The 25,171-nt window shown below is 44.9% G+C and overlaps 1 protein-coding gene across 2 annotated transcripts in view; it reads left to right on the forward strand.

The window, feature by feature from the left end:
- Positions 1 to 25,171, forward strand: part of BROX (BRO1 domain and CAAX motif containing) — a 211,860-nt gene that overhangs the window by 36,701 nt on the left and 149,988 nt on the right. For both annotated transcript variants that reach the window (XM_078649825.1, XM_078649826.1), the window contains exon 2: positions 15,402 to 15,520. In XM_078649825.1, coding sequence (XP_078505951.1) covers positions 15,420 to 15,520 — 101 coding nt within the window. In that variant the 5' untranslated portion in view covers positions 15,402 to 15,419. The remainder of the gene's footprint in view (positions 1 to 15,401; positions 15,521 to 25,171) is intronic.

Consider the following 25,171-nt stretch of genomic DNA (forward strand, 5'->3'; position numbering starts at 1 on the left):
GGCCTGCCGTGAAAAAGCCTTTGATGCCGCAGGGGGTAATTAGGGGAGGAGAATGGCTGGGCTGAGGCAGAGCGCCAAGCCTTTGATGCAGCAGGGGGCGGAGCGGGAAGAGCTGCTGGCGGCACTAAGCTGACGATTTGATGCTGTGCACGCGCATTTTAACTAATTGCGCTTGCGCATTGAGTTAAAAGTGCACATGCACTTCATCAAATCGCCAGTGTAGGTAAGCTTTGTTTAAGCCCCCATAGTCTCGCTCTGCTCAATGCACATGCGCATTGACAGGCGAGACCTAAAAACTTAAATTAATTATTATTGTCTGCTAAACCTATATGGAAAAGCAAATCACAGTTTCAATCTCACAGCGGCAAACTTTCGACCTGTGGGAGCTTACTTCAATCTGACGAGTTTACTCCTGTGTACCGAAGAATAAATGAATGCCAATCTAGGTGGGAATACACACACAGCAGTTTTATATTGCATTCCTACCCTGATGGGTCTGTAGCACTTCGCAGTAGACACCTCAACTTTTAGCAGACAATTCAACAAATCAACTTGATTTTAGTAGCACATTAAGCGCAGCAAGCTTAATAAAAATGAGATCTTGCAAGCCCTCTTTGTTGCATCTCAAACAGTGCTTTCAGAATTCGAGAAAGAACATCAAAATGACAATAACTGTGGTCTCTGCAAGTCTACAAATCAAAGGTATGGAGATTCTAATGCAGGCCAAATCATGACACCATACTCCCCCGAACTACAAATTCCAACCTGCATTTCTATTGATTATTTTCCCTCACACTCTAGCACTCGTACCCTTTCCCTATTGATACCCACAGAAACTGCTTCAGGAACCCCAGGACAACTGCCATTACTCCACAGGGCCTCAGGAATCGGGAAGTCTAGTAATATAGTAAAAATCAATTCATAAACCAGAGTGCAAAGATCAGAGTACAGTTAATCAAAGAACTCAGTAAAGTTCAGGTCAGCAAAAAGACAGAACATGTTATGAGAGAGCAATCCGCCATGGATTCTCTTCCCACAGTTAGTATAAAGATCTATCTCGCACATCTAAAAAGAGCGTACTTTTATAGGTTCCTGATCAAGGGATTTTATACAGTTGTACATGGTTCCCACAGAATAAACCAATCAGAATTAAATAGAGTGAAAAAGTGGCCAGAGAATAAATTTCGATAGTTTTTCCGAATTCTGTAACATCTTCTCACAAAGGGCACCTATACTAGAACAATACTAGAACAAATATTGCTACTTTTTGTCTGACTCTGCTAAAAAAAAGCTAGGTAAAACCCTGAGCATGTACAGTTCTGCAAAACAACATTTTAACCTTTTTGGGAAGGTTGATAACACCACTGAAGGTGAGAAATCGTATTTAAAAAAAAAAAAACAAAGGAAACCGTGCTTATCAAACTGTAATGAAAGTGACATTTGTAGTGGCTTTCTTCACACAAAGCAAAGTGATATATATTATGATTGTCAACGTAAGTATGGAAGAGGTTTCTCCATTATGTTTATCCTATTCAGCGACATTGCCCTTTGCCATATTATGACATGGATATCTCATTGATTCTGAGAATAGTTTTACTACAAGTATTTCTTACATCACAAGGCAAACCTTTTATGAAGTGGCAGGATTTTTTCAAATTAAATTTCAAAATCTGAGGTTGAGGAGTTAACACTGAAGAAAAAGATGCTCTTGTTGAAATTGAGTTGTTAGAATGAGGACATTTGAATTTGAATTTTAGAATGGACACTCAGAAGGGAAATTGTATGCCACGGAAAAGGGGCCTTCTGTTCTGGGTTGAATGGATCAACCATCACTTGATGAGATAATACTTTTTCTGGGCTGTCACAATCAATTAAGTGAGAGAGAGAGTGAAATAACCTGATAGAAGGTAAGGAAGAAATTCCTCAAAGTATTTTCAGGCAATGTTAGAAAGTTAGAATCATTTTTAAGTAAGACTGTTGTGAAAGAAAGTGTCAAACCATGCACCTAAATTGTTGAATTATCTCTCTATGTAATCGGAGATGAAGTTGACCAAGAATTACATAAATTTCAAACTGCAGGGGTGAATGGATCTACTCCATTGTAGTGGTGAGACATGCCAATTGGAAAGTGAGACTTTTTGTAGACCCTATGTACCTGAATGACCATATACTGATTGGTGTGTCTCTTGCCAAAGATTGAGTTGTTGGCTAAAATAAATGACATCAGTTTGTTCTTCAAATATGACCAGTCAATAGTATACCTATCAGGCACTCTGACATCCCTCGGAGTGCTTCCAGGTTTTGGGGATGCTGTGCGGGTTAGCTTTCACAAATGCAGCTTTTTAAAAGAATAATGCACAACATTTTTAAGGGGACGCAATAGTTGGACAGAACCAAGGCAGAATATGCTGCACAATTGATGGATGTGCTCTACATTTTGGAGAACAAAAGGTTAACAGCATAGAATAATATGTGTAGGTTCGTGATATACCTAGCATGGGTTGTTATGGAATCAAACCAAGACCGTATTATTGAAAGCGATTGGGGGTGGGGGGAATTGCCTTACCAAAATATAAAAATTATGTCGCAGCCTTTTTCGGTATCTCAGTGCCTATTCGCTGAGAAGAGATAAATTTAAGAAAGCCATTAAAAAATAAAGTCAAATTTGATTGCTTCCAAAATACCAAGAGCTGTTTTCTTGTACCATAAAATAGATTTCTGAAGCACTCTTTCTACAAGTGTTTAAACCAGATGCAAGTGGTAAAGGGTTATGGGCTGTGCTAACTCAAACTGATAATGTGGGAAAGGAGGCAGTGATTGCTTTTGCATCGTGGTCCTTAACCCCATCTGAGAACTGTTATTCAGCAATTGAACCAGAGACGTTAGCATGCAAGTGGCCATTAGAATATTTCCATCACTACATTTGGGGGCTATCTGCAAAGTTAAGGAATGATCACAAGACTCTCACACAAATCCTTACTTTTAATGGTATGCACAATGCATCACTCCACATTGCCCGGATGTCTGTGAGATTACCAGATTACTCTGGAAATTATGTATCAGACATTACAAATAAAATGTATTTATAAGCAGGATGTCACTCCCTGTAAGGCAGATACTAATTAATAACTGGGATGTTTGTTGCTTGCATTGCAATATTATGGTATAAGGATTTAGAAGTAATCTGTCTCAAGGAGTGGACAGGGCCGGACTGGGAACTCAAAGCAGCCCTGGCGATGGTGTCAGTCCAGCCATCGGGTGGGGGTGTGGGGGCAGGGGGACTTGCAAGTTTAAAGCACTGCTGCTTTTGTTACTAAGGCAGGTTTTGTAGCACTGCTGCGAAATTGGCCAGACTCCCCACCCTTCCAGCCTCCCGGGGAAACACCCGATGCCTGCTACGGCCAGTCCGGCCCTGGGAGTTGAAGCAAGGATAATGGTGCAGATATCTTGTTTACGAAAGAGTTTCATAAAGGAGTGTGGGACAGAAAAGAATAGTGTGTGCAAGGAAGTGAGTGTGTTTTGGAAAATAAAGAATGAGTTTAATGTGGAGGGTGATAAAGAATTAGATTTGAGCAGTCAGTGTGTGAATCCTCTGGACAAATTGGAGAAAAAGATATTGGATTGGTTTTGTTTTATTTGTTGTGTTAAACTCCCAGAGAAATATATTGAAGCAATACAACATATTCTTATCACAAAGATTCATTTAGTGTGCCTGTGTAGTAACCAATCCTCATTCTACATTGTTCCAACACATTGCTGAGGCTCAACAGAACTCACCGGAGCACTGCAAAACAATAATCACACACAACCCTTGTGGGAAACCACCACCCTTTTCCGTGAGGGGCCCTCACCACCAGGTTACAGCATCTCTTCTACAGAGATGCGTGGGGCGGGCCCTAGACTGCGCACCGCCCGAAATCTAACAGTACTCACCCCTTCCAAGCACAGTCTAGGGCCCGGCTTCTGTGGATAACGGAGGTGGAAGCGTCGTAGTGGCAGAGGAGCATGGATGTTTTCAACAGGCTCTCAGGAATCATTCTCATACCCGTATCCCTTCCAGGACACAATTTCAAAGTCCTTCTATACTTAGAATCTATAATATCTCTTCCTTCATATTCCCACATCCAACAAACCAAACCAAGAGCGGGCGTTCAAAAACTGGGCAGCAGCTGGGTTAGGAAGGGATGTGTGAAACACTGGATGAATACGCAAGGAGTCAGGCAATTTAAGCTTGTATGTCACAGGGTTCACCCGTCGTATGACTTTGTATGGCCCTATAAATTTAGGATGAAAGAGACTGTTTCTTTTGAACGTGAAATTTTTTGTCGAGAGCCAGGCTTTGTTTTTAGGATGATACATAGGTCCAGGCCCGTGACGTTTATCACATTGCAGTTTGTATTGATGTTTGGCCTTGTTGAGAAGTTTGGAGACGCTGGTGAATTTGTTTCATGTGTGTTATAGTGTCTTGCACAGCCGGTGTGGAAGAGATGGAAGAGGGTAGCGTAACTGGTAACGTTGTTGGATGATAACCGTACAAACCAACAAAAGGAGTATAACCTGTGAGTGAGTGATATGAATTATTATACGTCAACTCCGCTAACCACAGCAAATCCACCCATGATTCAGTAGCTTCTGTTGCATAACATCGTAAAAAATTGTTTTAAAGTTTGATTTAACCTTTCGGTTTGACCGTCTGTTTGTGGGTGGTAACTTCTTGACATAGTGGAGGAAATACTGAGTGCATGACACCACGTCTGCCAGAACTGAGAAGAAAATTGAGTCACAGTCAGATTACGGTTTACTTTTGGTATACGATACCGTCACACCACATTTTTTTTAGATCAAATTTATTTTTATTTTCATTTGCATTCAGGTACAACATTACAGCAATCGGATAGACTTAGCCCCAGTGCGTCTGTCGCCCCAAAGTCCGCGATAAGCATCAGGAGGCCGTTCCCTGGAGCAGAGTGCCATGAGTCCATGCAAGAGGGCACGAGTCCCGCCCAGAAATCAACTGTCTTTCAAAACCCCCGTACCCCTCCTCCCGACTAGACCCTCCCTAACCCCAACCACTATTTCCCTGGAACTAACCCCCTCCCTCCCTCCCTCCTCCTTTGTCCGGTGTGTTCTGCTGTGTAGGTGCGTGGCATACGAGTGTATCCTCAGTTGACTTTTCATGTCCTGTTGTCTGGTGGCTTATGAAATTCATCGACTAGTCTAAGGACTTTGAGATACTTTGGGCAAGTGAGCTCGCGGAATTCTTGTGACAGCAGGGAGACCAAGGGTGCCCATGTTTCCCTAAAGGTGTCGGATGTCTGTGTTAAGGACGCCTGTATCTGCTCCATTCCCAGTATATACCATAGTCTGTGGAGCCACCCTGTGTGTGTGTGTGGGTTTCCTTGAGGTGCCCCAGAGTGAGAGAATATGTTGCGCCGCTGCCGCTATTGCCAGCCCCATTTGGCGCCCCCGAATGGACTGGAGTGGAAAGGTGAGCTTGTTGGGCAGGCCCAGGATCGTGTATGCGGGGAAGCGGGGAATCTCTGTTTCGAAACAGTCATCCACATCTCGAAGGACCACCTCCCAGTACTCCAGCACCATCGGGCATTCCCAGAGCAGATGGAGCATGGTCCCTGTGTGTCCGCAACCCCTCCAGCACAGGGGGTCCCGGCGAGGATTGCTTTTGTGTAGCCGCTCCGGCGTTAAGTGCCAGTAATATGCCACCTTAACCGCCGCCTCCCGACTGGCTACATTACGGGCCGTGTGATGTGCCCGGTAGTAAACGTCCTGCCATTCCTTTTGCGAGAGCGCGCGGCCTAGCTCTCGCTCCCACCGCTGCTGCCCTGCGGATTTAGCTGTTGGCTGGGGTGGAGTCAACATCTTATACAGTTCTGTAATCGCCCGTTTATCCGAGGTTTTGGCAAGAAGCCATTTCTCGTATGGCTTAAGAGCGCGGCCTGTGTGTGGCATGACGTCCTTATTGGTGAGCCAGTGCCGCAGCTGGAAATATTGAAAGTTTTGCGGTTTATTGATGGAGTACCCATCTTGTATAGCTTTCAGTGTCATAAAGCCTTGTGAGTCAAATAGGTGACCTGCCGAGTTGCACTCGGTCTGTTTCCATTGCGGGAAGGAGCCAGGGACTCTTCCCCGTGGGAACGCCGGGTTGTCAAAGAGCGGCGTCATTGGCGAGGGAAAGGACGTGAGGTCTTTCGCTACCGCTACCGCATCCCAGACTTGTAGAAGAGTCTTGGTGATGGGTGACTTTTTAATATATGCTGGTCTATCTGTTCGTGCCAGAAACGGAATCCTCCAGAGCGGCATCCCAGCCATGGCCCTGTCTTGGAATAGCCAGCGCTTCTCAGACATCGGCCTGGACCACTCCAAAACATATCGCATCTGTGTAGCCTGAAAGTACCGCCGTAAGTCGGGGACCCCCAACCCCCCCTCCGCAGGGACGCGTGTGAGCAGGTCATGTCGCATCCTAGGGCGCTTGCCAGCCCATACGTATTGCTGTATCGTGTCTTGCAGCTTCTTGATCATGCCTATCGGAGGGGTGACTGGAATGGTTTGAAACAAGTACAACACCTTTGGCAGCAGGGACATTTTGACCGCAGCTACCCGACCCAGCCACAAGAGCGGTTGTTGTTTCCATCGCCTAATATACTCCTGGATGTGTGTGAGCAGTTTAGTATAATTCAGCTCCACTGTTTGGGCCGTATTGGGCGTTAGTTCGATCCCCAAGTATGGGAGTGCAGTTTGTGTGGACAGCCCTCTCAGATCGAATGAGCCCCTGGCGGGTGTTGCACCCCAGGGGGAGAATGACCGATTTGCTAATATTCATTTTAAAGCCCGACACCACCCCGAATCGTTCCATTTCCTCCAGGATGTCGTCCGCGTATAGGCTTATCGTGTGTTCCTCGCCCCCGAATTTAATGCCCGTGATGGCCTGGTTGTCCCTCACGCGCTGGGCGAAAGGTTCTATATAGAGGGCGAACAGCAGGGGCGAGAGCGGGCAGCCCTGCCTCGTGCCGCGGCGTATGGCGAACGGTTTGGAGCTCGTTCCGTTCACTTTAACCATTGCCTGAGGGGATGTGTAGCAGCTTGCCACCCATACCCTGAATCTTTCGCCCGTTACGAATTTCGCTAACGTCCGGTCAGGATGGATCCAGTCAACCCGGTCAAACGCTTTTTCGGCGTCGACTGACAGGAGGGCCGCATCCGTGGCGTTGTAATATGCTTTATCGATCACGTGCATCAGGCGCTTGGTGTTGTCCGCGCTTTGGCGGGTGGGGATAAAGCCTGCCTGATCCGGCTCTATTATGCCGGGGAGACATGGACCCAGTCTCGCAGCTAGGATCCCAGTGAAAAGTTTCAAGTCTAGGTTGAGGAGGGAGATTGGCCGGTATGCCGCGCAGTGGGTCTTGTCCTTGCCTGGCTTCGGTAGGACAATAATGTTGGCCTTTAGCATCTCTGGAGGGATCGATCCAGGCCCCTGGAAAGAGTTGAACATTTTCGTTAGTACCGGGGCCAGAAGGGGGCAGAAGGACTTGTAGAAGCCCACGGAAAATCCATCCGGGCCGGGTGCCTTGAGCGGTTTGAGGCGTGCAATAGCGGAGATCACTTCGTCTAATCGTATGGGAGCATCCAACGCCAGGGCGTTTACCTCATTGAGGGCCGTCACATTAGCTCCATCTAGGTACGCTGCTCCCGCTGTAGCATCCGAGGCTGGATCAGCTGTGTAGAGCGTGGCATAGAATGTCTTAAATGCCTCAGCTATATGGTCGTCTTCCCGAAGCTCTCGGCCCCCTTCCTCGCATATGAGTGGGATTTTGGTTCGGACGGTTTTCGCTTTGAGCTTGTTGGCGAGTACACGGCCCGTTCTGTCCCCCCCCACGTAGTACGTGTGCTTTAGGCGCAGTGCGGCATATTCCGCCCGATCTAGATCTAGGCTCGCCAGCTGTGCCCTGGCTGCTTTCAACTTGCGCCAGATTCTAGGGGCCCCTGTTCGGCTGTGCGCCTGTTCCAATACTAGCACTTGTGCCGTCCGCTCTTGGCGGCGTTCCTTCCTCTCCCTATTTTCTGCAGTCGAAATTGCAATCAGCTCCCCTCTAATAACCGCCTTGAGCGCCCCCCAGACCGCTGTCACTGCCACCTCTCCTGTGTCTTTCTGGCTTAAGTAGTCCACGATGCTCTGGCTGATCTGCTGTGTGACCCCCTTGCGGGAGAGCAAAGTTTCAAGGAGACGCCAACTACCTTTGTGTGTACATTGTCATGGAACCTGTAAGCGCATTACTACTGCATCATGGTCCGATAGGGCCGCTGGGGTAACCTCCATATCCTGCATCATATGGGCCAAGTCAGTGGAGCTGAGGAAATGGTCAATTCTGGCATATGTGGCATACGGTCGTACAAGACGAGACCGGGATTGAGGGGGTAATTCCGCTGGTGCAATCAGATGGAGAAAGCTCTGAAAGCGACGTAGCTTAATTAGTAGAACCACAAAATGCAAAAGATCGAATTTTAAACGAAGTTGTCCTGTTGGCCCGAGGTCTTCAAACCAGTACCCCACCAAGAGGTCGTGGAAGAGGCGGCAGAGGAGGCAAAAGAGCAAGAGGAGGATCAATAACAACAATACGTTCAGCAAGCCCAGTGGGAGTTTTGACAAGGGGCAAGAAAGCGCAAAAATGAATGAAAAAGACAACAAAACTGTGGTAAATTTTTCTAATCATATTTTATCATCTGAACAACTTGAAGTATTGTCACGTGGTCTGTCCTTTTGTCCAACAGCCAAATTTAATTTTACCAATGCACAAATTGACTTATTTCGTTTTACAAGAAAACTAAAATTGAGGAAATGGTTCGCCACTAAACCACGCCCAAAGAAAGACCTTGGTAAAGTTAAGGCAAGCACCTTATCTATTAATGATGCTGAGACATCACAGGTGGTGTCCGAATTAGCGGGCTGTGAGGATGTTTTGCATGATCCACTTCTCAATCTTTTGAATACTGATATTGATATTGGGGCAAGTAGTGCCAGCAGATTCAGGCCAAAATCTCTTTTTGTGCCACAGATCAACAATAGCAACATTGAAAGTTTTGAGTCCGGCATGATTAATGAAATGAGGAAAATCGAAAAGTGTAAACCTAAGCTGAATTTAAACTTAAATAAAAAGCAGTATTTGGCTTTACAGGAAATTCAGGAATGGATAGATGTTGTAATTAAGAACTCCGACAAAGGAGGAAATGTTGTAATATGGCCCTTGGATATGTATTTAAAAGAGGGTCTAATGCAACTGAGTAACTGTGACAATTACAGAATTTCCAACATGCAGGAATACAATGAGTCTAAACAGATGTATTTTGGTAAATTGATTGATTGGAGAGATAAAGGGGTAATTGAAGATGATGAGTACAATTATCTCCTTTGTCGACACCCACAGATTCCAGCGCTGTATTTACTCCCGAAAGTGCATACAAATCTGGAGGTGCCTCCTGGCAGACCAATTGTTTCATCTAATGGTAGTCTGTTAGAAAATACCTCGAGATATATTGATCATTTCTTGCAACCTCTTGTCCAGGCACTTCCATCTTACATCAGAGATACATCTTATTTTTTGAGGATTATTAATGAATTAGCATGGAAAACGGAGTATTGCTCATCAGCTTTGATGTAACCAGCCTGTATACAAGTATACCTCAGGACTTGGGCATTGACACATGCAAGCATTTTTTGAGTGAGAGATCCATCTCCCATTTACTCCACACTTCATTTTTAATAAACAAATGTACAAGCAGACCCGGGGAACTTCGATGGGCAGTTGCTTCGCCCCCAGTTTCGCGGGTTTGTACCTGGGCTGGTGGGAGGAGCAAGTGGTGAATAACATCTCCCACTTTACTTACCACGTAGTTCTCTGGGTCCGCTACATTGACGACATTTTTTGTGTGTGGAAAGGTACATTTGAAGAAGCAAAAGAGTTTGAGGTTATCCTCAATGACAATTCGTTGAATTTACAGTTCACCAGTCACATGAACATGAAGCAATTGGAATTTTTGGATGTTAATCTGGAAGTAATTGATGGGGTGCTGACTAGTTCTCTTTTTCGCAAGCCTAGTGCGGGCAATAGCCTATTACATGCAGGGAGCTGCCATCCACCCAATTTGATACGTAGTATCCCTTTGGGGGAATTGATTAGGGCTAAACGTAATTGTAGCTCGCAGGCTATGAAGCAGAGAGAAATATCATGTGCAAAAGGTTCAGTGAGAGGGGATACAGTGGCGCGGTAATCAAACAAGCTGAAATGAAAGTGGAACAAATGCATAGGAAGGATCTTCTCATTCCTAAAACACGTGTGAATTCTGAGCAAATCAGATTCATCACCAATTTTTTTTTTGTATATTTTTTTATTTAACAGTAAGACAAGAGGAGGCAATACAAATATCAGGTGGCAGACAATAAAATGCGGAACAGGGACAGGCGGGGGAGTAATACAGATAAAACATCAATAAAAGGAACACAGAGCGTATCACGATTACGGATATTGGAAATAGGGGAATAAACAGTCTATCGTACGATCCAAAACCATCCCACCCTCGAGACCCTGTCCTAAATGATACAGGATAATTAAGACCAGTTCGGACACCCGGACAATAAAGGATCCGTGGAGAATAGACAGCCCACCTCTCGTAGAAAGGAAAAAGGAGAAAGCAAAGGGGCCATAGAAAAAAAAAACAAAGGCAAAATAAAAAAACCCTCACCTAACCCCCCACCCTGCACCCCTGCAATGGCTACGGCCTAACCCCACTAGCAGCGTGCCTGTCGCCCAAGAACTACCCTAAAGGAAGGGAAAAAGATAAAGTGGAGGAGGAGAAAGCAAACACACTCCCGGTCTCCCGTACCCCCCGCCAGTAGCGACCACTCCGAAACATAGCAAAACCAATTTGCAGTTAAATATACAAACCAGTCGGGGGAGTTTAGTCAAAAACCACCCAACTCCCGTCACAGTATAGGCACAACCCCAGTATTGCATAAAGCTATTGTATCAAACCCAAGCGATCAAGTTGAGCCCTGGCCAGTACGGTCTTTCATTCGAGTCTTTCTCACTCGAGCCGCCATCTTGATGGAAAAGGCAAAGCGTTCACAAAAGTTCATGTCGGTGCTGCAGGATCGAAAACAGGATAAAAGTTCACTAAGTCCACCAATCGAACGAGGAAAGGTGTCAAAGAACAGCGAGTATCTCCAACAGTCACTGAGGAACTTGTCACCACACAAAAGACTGTCTATAGACGTATTAGGCGGCTGCAGAATCGGGCAGGAGGCGCTGGCGATAAACACCGGCTGGCTTGTTGTTAGTTGGGAACCGCCAAGGCTCATTAAATCCGGGATCTGCACGGGGACCTCGATCTCAGGCGTGCAATGCACCGCTGGTACCGTAGCAAGCTGGGAACTGAACGAAGAACCATCCTCCGGTCCCAGGATACCGTCCACTTTCACAATCAGTGTCCGGAACACAGCGATCGTGTGCGAATGGAGCGCCCCAATGGCGGCATGACTGCCTGCAGCGATGGCGTGCCTTCCGTCCGCCCCATCCCCTCTCAATAGGCGATAGAGCCGGATTTGAACCCCGGAGGCCGGCTAGTCCGGGGTACCAGGCCACGCAAATCCGATGTCGAGCAGTGGGCGCTCCTCATCGTGCAGTATACACCTTCGCCGTTGGCGAGGGCCCCAGCCCGTCGACCCCGAGAGGGTAGCAAGGTCTCCGGGCACCAGACCCCGACCACGACAGCCGGTGCGGCACGCTGGTGTGTCCACGATGTAGTCCGTTAACAGGGTCGTCACAAAAAAATCAACAATTCACGGCACACTTCGGGAGACCGGGCTCAGTCTAGGTCTCGTGGCCGGTGCTGATCAATTCTGTAGGCTAGAAATCGAGTCCCCGGCTTCCACACGTTGTTAGGCCGAGAATGGAAACACGGCTTATCGTCGTCATCCGAGAAGGTAGAAAACTCGGGATTGCACCTTTTAGAAGCAGAAAAACTTCACGAACACGGGAGTCTGGCGTGAGTTCAGGATTTAAGGCAGGATATTCGAGCTGCTGGCGGCGGTCGGCGGAGCCGGGAGCTTACGCGGCCATCTTGGTTGCTGGCGTAGCTCCTCATCATCACCAATTTTGATAGTCAATCTTGGGAATAGAGGAGGAGCCTCAGTAAATATTGGGGTATTCTCAAACTTGACAGTGATTTGAACGAGGCAATAAGTGAGAATCCTTCGGTGAGTTTTAGAAAGGCTAAATCTCTGAAGGACACGTTGAGCAATGCCTTAATACAGGAACGATCTAAAACCCATCAAATTGATGGATTTCTTCCATGTAGAAAATGTAAGGCTTGTAAAAACCGCCACAAATGTAAGAGATTAAAAATCTCCAAAGATCAAGCTGAGCATAAAATCACTAAACAACTTGGATGTAATACCGAGTATGCAGTGTGTGCACTGCAATGCCCGTGTGATAAATTCTACATTGGCATGACTACGAAAAAAGCCAAGTTAAGAGTATTAGAGCACTTGAGGGCCATCAAGAATGTCAACCCACAATACCCAGTGGCGAGGCATTTTGCTGCAGCACACAAACAGAATCCCAACTTATTGAAATTCTTTGTGATTGATTGTGTTAACAACAAAGAGAGGGGTGGTAACAGGTTCTTGGAATTGCGTAAACTAGAATCCCGGTATATCATACGTTACAACACTACATACCCCACAGGTCATAATGTGGGGGAGGAGTTAGCAGTCCATTTTCAAACTTAATATAAGTCATAAGCTGTCTGTTTTTCTTAAATTCCATTCTGTGAGTTTTAATGTTTTTAATATCACCGTGATCTATTGACTCGTAATAGTAAAAATTGTGCATATTGTTCCTTTAATTTACAGATTATTTTGAAGATGTGTTCTGCAGTTGGATCTTAATAGCCCACTTGGGCGACACACCGTGAAGCATGAATATTGGCATAGACGATTTAACCATGTTTTTGATATCATACAGCCCACGTGACTTTATTTGTGATCAAATATTTTGATTATTTTGTACTTTCAAATAGCTGGACTTAATGTATCTATCACTGTTCAGTATTATGAATAAGCCCACTTGGGGAATACAAAGTTGCTTTATGATAATGTTTGATTATCATAACGTGGTCTAGATCACTTCGAAGAAATTGCAATGTGTTATCTACGTGCTTGCGAAAACTTGTGCTCACATCTTCAAGCGGAACTTTATTGTTTTGAAAATCGGACTTACAATGCAACATAGTAACTTGTCTATGTCGTTTGATCACGTGCACGTTGGTTTTCAGAATCTAGCACTTTAAATAGAATGGCCGCCAAAGTAAAATTACCCGTGAGCAAGACGTTTGTACTTTGAAACGCGTAGGGTTTGTTTTTAGTGTGCCTAATAAATACCGCATTGAGCACTATTTGGGCCCCGGTTCTGGTTCTTGTGGAACGAGCATTGTGTGATACCAGGAGTGGTAAATTTTGAGGGGGTAGCGATCCCGCCGGGAGCCCGCAGCAACGAGAGGCTTGAGCACGCTAAGTCGGGTGTGTTTAATATATATATATATATATATTTCCAGTCTCTGTTTCACCGGTATATCGCCACCACCACAGATACACGGACCACCACGCAGTAGATAGTATTTAGAAGGTAGGTTTATTATCCTCCAAAGGACTTATTTCGGCATGACGCGTTTCGGGCACAGGATGCCCTTGATTACATATATATAAAAATCCTTCCCAAAAGAAAAGGCGGAGGCCAACACGGGAACAGGTTAGGAAGCCTTTAATTGTCAAATCCACCAGGGCAAATGCATTTCGGCATCTTGAGCCTTAGTCAGCGCCGTGGAAAATAAAGGACAAGGATGCAGTCCACACTTTAAAATCTCCTGCCGCTGCTGGATTGGCGGCGGCCACTCCTCCCCCAAATGGGCTCCGCCAGGTGTAGTTAATACTGTAGGTACATGAACTACAGGACCCAGAATTCATGTAACAATGCTGCTAGCCCAGCGCAAGGAACAGTGTCCTCGTCATCGCGTTTCTTCCACCCGGATGTTGTGGTGGGCCTGATTGTGTCAGTTCATGACAGGAACAAAAGCCTGTATATGTATATAGGACAAAACAGAGTGAGTGGTGCACTATATGTATGTATGTATGTATGTATATATATATATATATATATATATATATATATATATATATATTGTGCCTGGAGTGATAAATGGCTTTTGTTATTTGACAGCTCGGCAAGGACTGCACTGTACTAGTCCTATGCTTAAAGACTTTGCTGTTTAAGACAAGGCGAGCCCTGGCTTATCTTGGACCAAAGCTTTGGAACTCCCTACCCCTTGAGATGAGATCATTGACCAACCATCTGACCTTTCGTAAGGTCCTAAAAACACACTTATTTCCCCAGTAACTGATCCCCCTCTCTCATAATGCACCATACAACTCTTCATTACCACCCAAGGCTATTCTCACTGGCAAAGCGCGGAGATACCCCTCCGGGGGTTTAGTCTTGCGCTATAGAAGAATATAAAATAAATAAATAAATAAATAAATGGCGAAAGACTTTGTCATTTTCTATCTCGGCATGGATAGCACTGTCTAATCCTATGCTTAAAAACTTTGATAGAAAAACAGACATTTGAGGTGAGCAGATCTAGAGTGTCGCTGGTGTTGAGAGTGCTCTAACAGGAGCTGCTTTCCACCTAAACTGAGACCTACCCAGAGTTCTCTCCTTCTTTTTTGCATATATATATATATATATATATATATATATATATATATATACATACATACATACATACATACATACATACATACATACATACATATATTACATCAAGTTACTATATAGTATTGGATAACACACACACACCAACAACTAACTACTAAAAAATTACCGAAATGAGAGGCTTATTTTTAAAACCTAACTAGTCATACTGACCATGGGTTTGGGAAGCCACATATTGTTAGAGATTGGTAACCACTTATTGACTTGCCATCCTTTCAAAAACACAAAGCCTAAAAGAGACCATGACGTCTGAAAGTTTGTGAGTGCTTGTGTGTGGTGAAATTATTATATTTTAAGGTCTGCTCGGTATTCAAACAGTTATGCAAACTGAATCGGGGGCCTACTTTTTGTGCAAATGTAAAGAACTTCAACATGGTGTATAGTTTTAAATGGAGCATGACATAGGTTACCCCTTTCAGTAACTTTTCCTAATTCATTTTTGAACTGTATACAAACTAAAGATGTCTTAAGTAGTTAAAGCATGTATTGTTAGGATTATGTCCATCCAAAATTGTGCAGCATTTCTCTTTGTAAGTTTGACTGTGTCCTAATGTTTTACAGAGGAAGTCATTCAGTACAATGGCCCATTGGTTTCATCGTAACCCATTGAAGGCAACAGCTCCTGTTCCTTTCAACCTTTATGGAGTTGCCTCAAGCACAGCAGCTTCAAAGATATGTGGGTAAGTACAGTTGCAGGTGTAAAGCAAAGAGTTGTGTAGACAAGGGATGATGGATGATGAATGAATGGATGGATCAGCCTTTGAAGAGGATAAAGAAGATAATGCAGTGAGGTAGGTAATTAGGGTAGGGTTAAGTTGGGACAGTCTTTCAAACGAAAAAAAAGTCAGCGTTGACCTTGGATTGCTTTTTTGTCTGTCTTTTTTTATATATGTTTAAATGAATTGGAAAACATGCATCCCATTTAAATAGTGCAGAGTTGTCCAGCTACCGTTAAGATTTTGTTTGGGGAACAATTTTAATTATTTTCCAAGAACAACAAAAAACACAATGTCAGTTTAACAAACCAAGACAGTTTCCTTTCCTTGTCGTATCACAGGTGTTTAGTTCTACAGCTTTTTCTTTCGGCAGCCAATTCTGGATACAATTCATTACTACTATGCCAAAGTATGCCTCCCAGTTTTTTGCCTGTGTTCTCAGTGTTACAATGATCACCGTTCTCCAACCTTACCATTTTCCTCCACTTCCTCATCTACCACCTGAGGCTGGGTGTCAGATGGTGTTCTGTTGTATGCTATGTCCAGGTTATGCATATAGTATTCTAGAAGGGTGAGCCAGTGTTCTGCAAATGGAATATGGAATGCAGAACATTGGAGCTATTGACGTTTGAAAATAAGGAGTTGGAGCTGGGCAGAAACGGAAACTGCTCAGAGGAGTTGTGGAAATAAAGCTTTCTTTACTCACATTTCATTTGGCTCAAATTGGCGACGAGCGGAAGGCTCCCCAAATATGGGTCCACGTGGTGATGATTTCCCATAGAAATTGGTAAACAAGCTAAATATTAATAATGGGCTGTGATTTAGTTTTTACATTTCCCACATATAGATAGTAAATTTTTGAGGTATCGGATAAGCTTGCCACTTTTGGTGACACCAAGCTACAGGACCCGGGAAGACTGTCGGGGATAATTTTCCCTATTGTGGAAGCAGATTATTTAAAACCCACTGGTGCAGGGGTTACCCTTCGTCTACGGGTACTTAACAAGTGAGGAGGAATCGACACTGGAGTGAAGTACAAACCAAGGGTCATTTATTAGCATTCATGAATGGGGGGCTCACCCGACAAGCACCATAGAGATACTCTAGGAGGAAGCACACTGAACGATGGTTACATGTGTTTTTATAGCAAAAGATCACAAACAAGGGACGCCAAGAGGTAAATAGAGCTTTGGGAAGAACACACAAATGAGGTAATGGTAAGAATCCGCAGCCTTGGTGTCTTGTGCAATTGTCGCGTTCTAAGGCTGCACAACAAGATATGCTATCTGAGTAAACTTTAAATGAGGCTTTACCGTTGTCTGAGAAACCCAGAGCAGACGCCAGCTGTTCTTTTGCGCTGACTCTGCATGTATACACAGCTTACAATGCCCCGATCTAGATTCTTTACTCATGTCTTTACAGATGCGGTGTGAAGTGAAGTGAAGTGAAGGGGGTCTTGTCATGCGCAAACTTAGCCCAATGGTGTCAAGGATAGAGCTAGGCTGGAAGTAGGGCAGGGGTGAAAAATGGATAAGGCATAGCTTAATCAAAAAACAAGTGAATCAGATGTTACATTTTAACACTATCGTGCTGTGAGTTACTGTGTAGGTTTAGGTCTACAGCGCACAGAGTGTGGTCGCTTTTGTGTTTATCGGATACAGGGTAAGGCTTTTTCAGCATTTTGAAAAATGTACTGCCCCGCACTGCATTCGCTACATCACGTGACTTCAAACCTTCAGCACCTGATCTTTAATCTGCCTACCACCAGACTGAATTCCAAAATGATTCCAAACACTTAACATCTTCTGTTACACCTTGTGGGGCATACCAATTTAAGCATATCTGTTCAGCTTAGCTTCTGAGGTTTCAGTATTTTGGAGGCTAACACAATGGAGTATGTTATTTTCTAAATGCCATATTGTTATATGGAAAAGATGACAAAGATCATAGTATTAAGATAAAGAGTGTTTTGGAAAAATTACTAAGCAGTGGTTTCACAGTGAAAGCAGAGAAATACACTATTGACTTTCAATTTTCTGCATATTTATGAGACTCTATTGATTTCAATGGTGTAAGACCTTGTGGGAAATTGGTAAATAGTCTCACATTTTAATACTGTAATAGCTAGTAAAAATCCTGTAAATTTGAATGGGGTGAAATTTGTTTAAAGTATTTTTGACAACATCAAATTGGAGATTGCAAATGCACCTTATTTAGGTAGTTTCAATGTGTCTTGCTTTTCACTGATGCCAGTGCATATGGTTTAGGAGCAGTTCTGACAAAAATTGAGAAAGGAGAAGTAGTTGTAATAGCATATGCCTCATGTACATTATCAGAAACAGAACAACGTTACTCAGTAATTGAAAGAGGGACATTAGCTTTTTTTGGGCCGCCAGACACTTTAGTACTTATTTATGGGGCATACCTTTAGTGATCAGAACTGATCATAAGTTGTTAATAAATGTATTTTCAACAAAGTTTTCTAGCATAATGTCACATAGAATTGCAAGATGGTTGGCCCATTTGGAAGAGTTCAATTTTGTGATACAATATGTTCCAGATGCATAAAATGTTTTAGCTGATGCTCTATCAAGGAACAAAGAAGTGGCGGAGGGACGACATTTTCTGTTGATGATTTGCAGGAGTTTGGTTGGGTTGCAGACATAGAATGTTTTGATGAAGGATTTATCACCATGATATAATGGTTAGATACTCTTAAGAAAGATACTGAGCTGTTGAATTTGCATAAGTATATTAATGAGGGTTAGTCTGACATAATGGACATGAAAGGGTATGTACAGGTAAAGAATGAATTGAGTGTGGATGAGTGGGTTGCCAGAAGAGGTGGTAAATTTGGTTCTCCCATGATACTGCTAAAAAGAATTGTAGATTGTGGCCACCAAGGTCATCTAGGAAGGAATAAGACGAAGAGTAGATTGAGAGAATTGTTCTCGTGGCCAGGCATGGACAAGGATGTGGAGGAAGTGGTTAAAGAATGTGCACTATGTGGAAATAGTGACATTTTGAAAACCAATACACAACCGCTTCAACCAGTTAGTTATCCAGCTGATCCATGGTTAAAGGTTGCTATAGATATAATGGGTCCTTTTGACATTATGGGACATCGTAACAGATTTTTAGTAGCGGTGGTAGACTACTATTTTAAGAGGTTTGATATTGAATTTATGGGGGAAGTGACAAGTAAAAATGTTATACAATTTATGGAGAAATTGTTCAGTAGAGAAGAGTATCCAAAAGAAATTGTGTTAGACAATGGTCCACCATTCTGTTCTCTGAATGTGGAAACCTATTTATGTCACTGTAACATTTGACATTGTAAAACTGCTGGATACAATTTCAGGCCAATGGTCTGGTAGAAAGGGTTAATAGGATTGTGAAGGAGAGCATTCAATTGGCAGTAGCTAATGGAAGAAAGGTTAGTGATCATGTAAACAAGTTGTTATGAGCATACAGAACCAATATACATTGTACCATGGGTTTATCTCCTTTTGAATTCCTGAGGAAAATTAAACCGAAATTGGCTATTGCTTTGGTTACAAGGCAGTAAGTATTGAGTTTGATGTTAAGGTATTGCAGAAAACTTAGTGAAAAACAAACCTCTTATAAAAAAAGATTTTGATGAGAGAAGCCGACCTAAGGAGTTTGATGTTGTGTGTGGTCAAAAGAATTAAATTGCAAGGATGTATAAGAAAAGGTATATCAGTATTTTCGGGACCAAAAGTTGTCAAAAGAGTTGGAAGAAATTACGTGGAGTAGAGTTATGGATCTAGATGGAATAAGAATAGATTGGTAGAACTGAATGATATTTGTGGAGACAATGTGTGTGAGGAATAAACTTCTGGATTGGATGTAAATAAAACAAGCATTGGCATAGCCAATAGGTCTTGCATGTGGGACCTTATAAGTGTTTAGCCAGAGCTATTGGCTTCGCCACCATATAAGTGTTTAGCCAGAGCTAATGGCGTTGCCAATGTATTTAAGCTCTGTTGTAGAGCAGCTTGGGCACACAAGATAAGTTCCAGGACCAAGGAATTATACTGGACTAACTAACCTTGGGTTCAGTGGGCTGCCCCACCTAATCGCTTCAACTCCTCGTCGGGGACATATGAAATGAATCCAGTGCTATATAAAGGCTAGTACAATGTCAGTTTGAAGGCATATAGGCCATTTCTTAACTGTGTGTGCCTCTAAATATATTGGTGAACTGGAGAGTAATGCATCTTGGTTGTTAGCTTGTCCTCTGGAAGTTGCATGTCTGCCAGGTGACCCCCACGTCATGTGACCCTTCAGCACCCTGAATCATGGAACTTGTAGTTTCACTCTGAGTTTGTAAGTATCAGCACTAGGCCCAGATGGTGGTCCGAGATTGCCCCTTGGCCTGGGCCTGCTGCTGAAAGGAGCCTCAGATATCGGCTCTGGTGCACGTTTACCATTTCACAAAGCTTAGGAGAGGGGCCGCAAGATGGAAGCTCCCCCTACTCTGTGGAGCTCTGCGAGGGCCTCCGTGTGATCATATATATCCCATCATGCAAAGCGCTGTTGACCGAGGAGCTGACTAGCAGAAGGCAACTGTTTTATAAAATGACTGCACGTGATAACACCGAGTGTCAAAACAGACCCCACCCCACATAAAAGCCGTGAACCTACAAGGGACGAACTATTAACCACTACTGTATATGCCATTGTTCCTACACTGCACTACGTTAAAGCTCCGGGCCGTAATAAATGCCAGATCCGGGCCTCTTCGCTGTGCTCGCAGCCAAGGTGGTTATAATTAAACCACAAGGTCTCCGTACTCTTGACAGAATGCCACACACTTACTGTTCACTCTAGGAGAACACTTCGCAAGGCACAGCGTCCCCTTGCGGAGACCTTTTGTTGGGTGCCGCTGACGGGAGATGTCAATAGATTAAAAGTGAAAGCAGTTACGGTGGTGTGACCTACCCTGCTCCTCCTTCCTCCCTCACCGGCTGTGAGGTGATCTGTTCTCGCAACAAAACACCCTTTCTGCAATAATAACTCAAAGGCCTGAGCACAAAGGACTATAAGGCGACAAGGCCCACTAGCCGTGAGCAGAAGGGACGCAGACCGAAACAATATGGGTCTAAACTACACCGTATTAGCGTCCAGGTCGCCTCATGGCGCTTAATAACAACTCTTGGCCTTAGTGTATAGTGCCACCGCCAAATGATCAACTATTAAAGCGTGGTTATGAATCGTCCCGGTTAGACTAACAAAGGGTATCCACTTGCCTGACCACAGAAGGATGAAAAGTTGAGCCAGCCTGGCCAGGAATGCAGATAGTAAGCTCCTGCCGCTACTTTGCATAACAGTAACGTTGAAGAGAAGTTCACATATCGCTCGCTACAGCCTCGAAATGCTGCGAACAGCATCGGTTATTAATATTCTAACGCCACAGAACTCGTTTATCACCCTTGTCCCGATGAAAGGCTTCATGAAACACAAGCCCGCGAGTGGTGCACGCGAGAGCGAGCAGCAGGCCATCTGTTTCCAATTAGGATAATTGGAAACAGATGGCGTCTGTGCGCGTAACCGCAAGCCTTAGGCCGTGGGCGGTTATATTGGCTGGGAAAGGTGGGACATGCTCCCGCATTTACCCAATGGCACGCAAAGACCAATGAAAAAAAAGGCCAAAAAAACACACACAAGCACGAGCTTGTGAAAAGTGGTGTTCAGCTCCAAGAGACCCTCTCCTTAGAGCAGCACATGCGCCCTGCGCTAAGGCGCGACCTAAAAATAAGGAGTGGTGTAAAAGAAAATGAAGAATCTCCTGATCTGGATGAACAAGAAGGTATCGGAAGGAAAAGAGAAATTACATTTTCTGAGAAGTATAAGGAGTTTGTGTGTAATGCTAAATCACACGTGTAAATGTTTGAGTTTGACAGTATAGATTTTGTAAAGATATTTGTTTTTATTTAATTTAATTCTTTTAATGGTTATTGTAAATGAGGACATATTTTAGGTTGTACGCTATGTCAAGGTTCTGTATATTTGTATTGTAGAAGTGTATATGGGACGTAGAACATTGAAGACATTTGAAAATAAGGAGTTGGAGGTGGGCAGAAATGTCAACAAGCTGTTCAGGGGGGTAGTGAAAATAAAGCTATCTTTACTCACATTCAGTTGGCTCAAATTGATGTATAATGCCCAACACTGGTGGTTCAATAAAATCGTGCAACATCTGACCCTATGCCTGCAGATCATCCTTTTGTCGTTCATCTATGCACACCAGCTGCATTCTCCATTATTCTGCTCGGGCCCACTTGCACACGTCGTTCACCCAGTGGCTTATTGTGAATGTGGGGGATTGGCAGACCGGAATATCAAGCGAGGAGGCCGTATGTAGTGGACAATGACTGTTTATTCTTGTCACTGGATATGTACAGTACGTAAGGGTTTTGGACAAAAAAAAGAAGCAGCAGCTCCTCTGGATGGCGTTTGCGGTCTGGTACGGGTCACGCCAGGGTCTTGTTCCTCCGGGATTTAGGTCTGGGGTCCTCGGAGGTTCCGGGAGAAAGAAACAAAACAAAGGAGCCGTTAGTCCCACTGGACTTTGTTAAGCTGGAACCGTTCACCAACACCCGGGTACACGTGAGAGGGGAGAAGCGACAGTGGGGAGGGGGAAGGTAGGGTCGGGTCAGGATACGAAATAGGACGGAAGCAGAGAGACAGAACGTGTACTGTGAGAGGGGACGTGAGGGGGAAGACTCTTTACCTACAGTGCTGTACAGGGCAATGAAGTGCTTTACAAATAATTACAGTGTCTACAGGCGACAGCGTGACTCTCAGGTGACTCAAAAGGGAAAGTTATCTACAATGCACCTAATGTGCTACAGGGGCGGTTCTCGGGTACTCACACACTCCGCCGCAACTCTCCTGGTGAGTTGCGGCCGCTCCCCAGCCACCTCCTGCGGACTACACCAGTCCTCGCTCCACTCGTCTTCTTCCTCAGCCGCCTTCTCCGTCACCGCTCCGGTCTGAGTCTCCTGCCACGGGCTTGATCCGACGTCGGTCTGGTTCCTGCTTCCGGCTTTTCCAGCGTCCGGATCCGGGTTGGGGGAGGTGCTTCCGGGGTCGTGATGGTGTGCTTCCGGGGAGAGGTCGCTCCTGGTTGGCTCCTGGAATAGAGGACAGAGAGGTGGGGTTCTGGTTGGCAAGGTTGTTGCTAGGGACGCATCGGGATCGACTTCCATGCGGGGCGAATGTCCGAAGAGACGCGGCCCAAGCGAAGTAAGGGATGATGCCGCATCACACTAATGTAGTGTGTGTATCCTGAGCTGTCTCCAACCAGCATCATACAAAGTGCTTCAAAATTGTATCTGACTTTTTGAGGTTTGGTTATTGGATGCTAACCTACAGTACAGTGTTTAATATTTAGTAGTACCATGTGGCCCACTATCTGTATTTGCTCAGTCAATGCCATCCTACCACCGTCCTACTATGTCACATCTCCATAACATATGAATCAAGTCTGTCCCAGGTGCATCATATCATGGCCATGCTTCAAAGCAGTGCGGGTAGATTTGAGATTTTATGCAGGATTTCAGGAGTAATCACTATGTATTTATTTGCATTTGGTATACTGAAACCTTTGTATTAGTGGCCGCTACTTTGGTGTAGTGCAAGCTCTTAGCACAGATGTTGGCAGTCAGCCTTCCTGTATGTCTGTGTTCTGCTTGTCTTGAACTCTCAACTGCCCATCCGACCTTTCTCACATATACACACACATACTTAGAGGATCTTGGCCTACCACCCTGTTTCAGAGTGAGCAGGACACCGAACAGCCCTTAGTCAGTAGTCCCTCCATGAAGTTTAGATGTTGATGCTCATTGAAAAACTAGTATCTGCCCTGTTAGAGCACTAGACAATGATTCATATTTAATAGAATTGATATTTGGACTCTTTGTAATGAAGTAAGTGGTTATCAGTCGGAGAAAATGTACTGAAAAAATAATTTGATGGCCAGGCTATTGGATGTTGTTTAACATTGATAGACCTAAGACGAGTCCTGCTCAAACCTGAGCACTAGGTTAAAACTGGAGGCAACCGGGGACCTAAACAATGCTGGGACATGTAAACAAAAGTAGGCATAATAATAAAACTGCAGCGCCGTCTTTGCATTGAGCGTACATGCTAAATATCACACAGTTCAGACATTGAAGATGTATTTATTGATAAATTGATGACATCTTACTCGTGTATTAAATGTTGAAAATCCGTTAACAATATAAAGCTGGGGAGGAGGAGCTACGCACCTGTCTAAGATGGCTGCGTGAGCTCTCTGCTTCTCAGCATCCTGATCACTATCCTGCCACCTGAGCGTGGTGGCCAATGTCGGATGGTGCGCGTTGCACCTAGAGCCTAGTCTGACTCCCCGGGGACACTGGAAGCCTGAGATACAGGCGGCGCACATTTGAGTCTGCTCCGGGGCCGAAGCTGGGGCCTGGCGTGGACGAGCAGCCGCCGCAGGATCCTAGTGGGGATTCAGGCGGACGGGAGTCCCATATCGCTGTGTTTTTTTGTTCCTGGCCCCCCCGGCCAGTCACACACTATTGATTCTGAGTGGACTGGTGGACACAAGCCCTGGGTAGATTTGAAAAGCTATATCCCGCAATTAATTCTCGGATCGAGGATAGAGAGCGGGGCGAGCAGCTCAAGATATGGCGACCAAAGCGAGAGGCACTCATCCAGGGTATCGAAAGGGCCTAAGCATGTGCAGACCAATAAGTTAGACCGCTATACTATGCCTAATGGTTCCCCATCTGACTCGCGGCACGGCGCAGTGGGCGGAGGAGATTCATCGGGCCCGGTGGCAGGATTAGCGCTCCTTGATGTCATGGGGGCAATAGAGGGGATTAAGTCTTCCCTGGGGCAACATATGGAAGCGCTGGACACTGTGTCGATAGAAGTGAACCTAATATGTGCAGACCTTACCAAAGTAAATGAAAAGGTCAAATCTCTGGACATCAAGACTGCCAGTCTGGTAGAGGACGTGGCACATTTGCAGCGAGAAGTGCGTGATTTTAAACTGTCTCAGGACCAGGCGGAGCGTAAGCTGGATGAATATGAAGGGAGAGCTCGGTGCAATAATATCCGCATCCTAGGTGTGCCTAAAAAAATCCGAAGATCCGGCCCCCGACCTGTTTGTGGAAGAGTTGGTTCTCCAGCATCTCAAGCCCAAGGGGATTGGACAATTCTTTACAATCGAGCGGGCACATAGGGTTCCGGGGGAAAAGACCGAGGCCCGGAGCGCCCCCACGTCCCATGATCGCCAGGGTCCTGAATTTTAGGGACAGCGATGCTATCCTGCAGGCTGCCCGTCTGAGAGGTCCTATGCCACACTCTCCTTCTTTCCGGACTTTACGTAACTAGTACAGAAGCAGCACCGGAATTTTCTGGCAGTCAAGAAAAAACTGCGAGAGAGACGGTACAAATACGCCATGATGTTCCCTTCGCGTCTAAGGGTGGAGGCCGGGGGAAGGGCATGGTTTTTTGACAATCCGGACATCGTATCAGACTGGATTGACAGCCCCCCCCCCCGATGGCCCTGGGTCCTAAGCCGGAGAGGGGGAG

This window comes from Lissotriton helveticus, chromosome 6, assembly GCF_964261635.1.
Source record: "Lissotriton helveticus chromosome 6, aLisHel1.1, whole genome shotgun sequence".
NCBI lineage: Eukaryota > Metazoa > Chordata > Amphibia > Caudata > Salamandridae > Lissotriton > Lissotriton helveticus.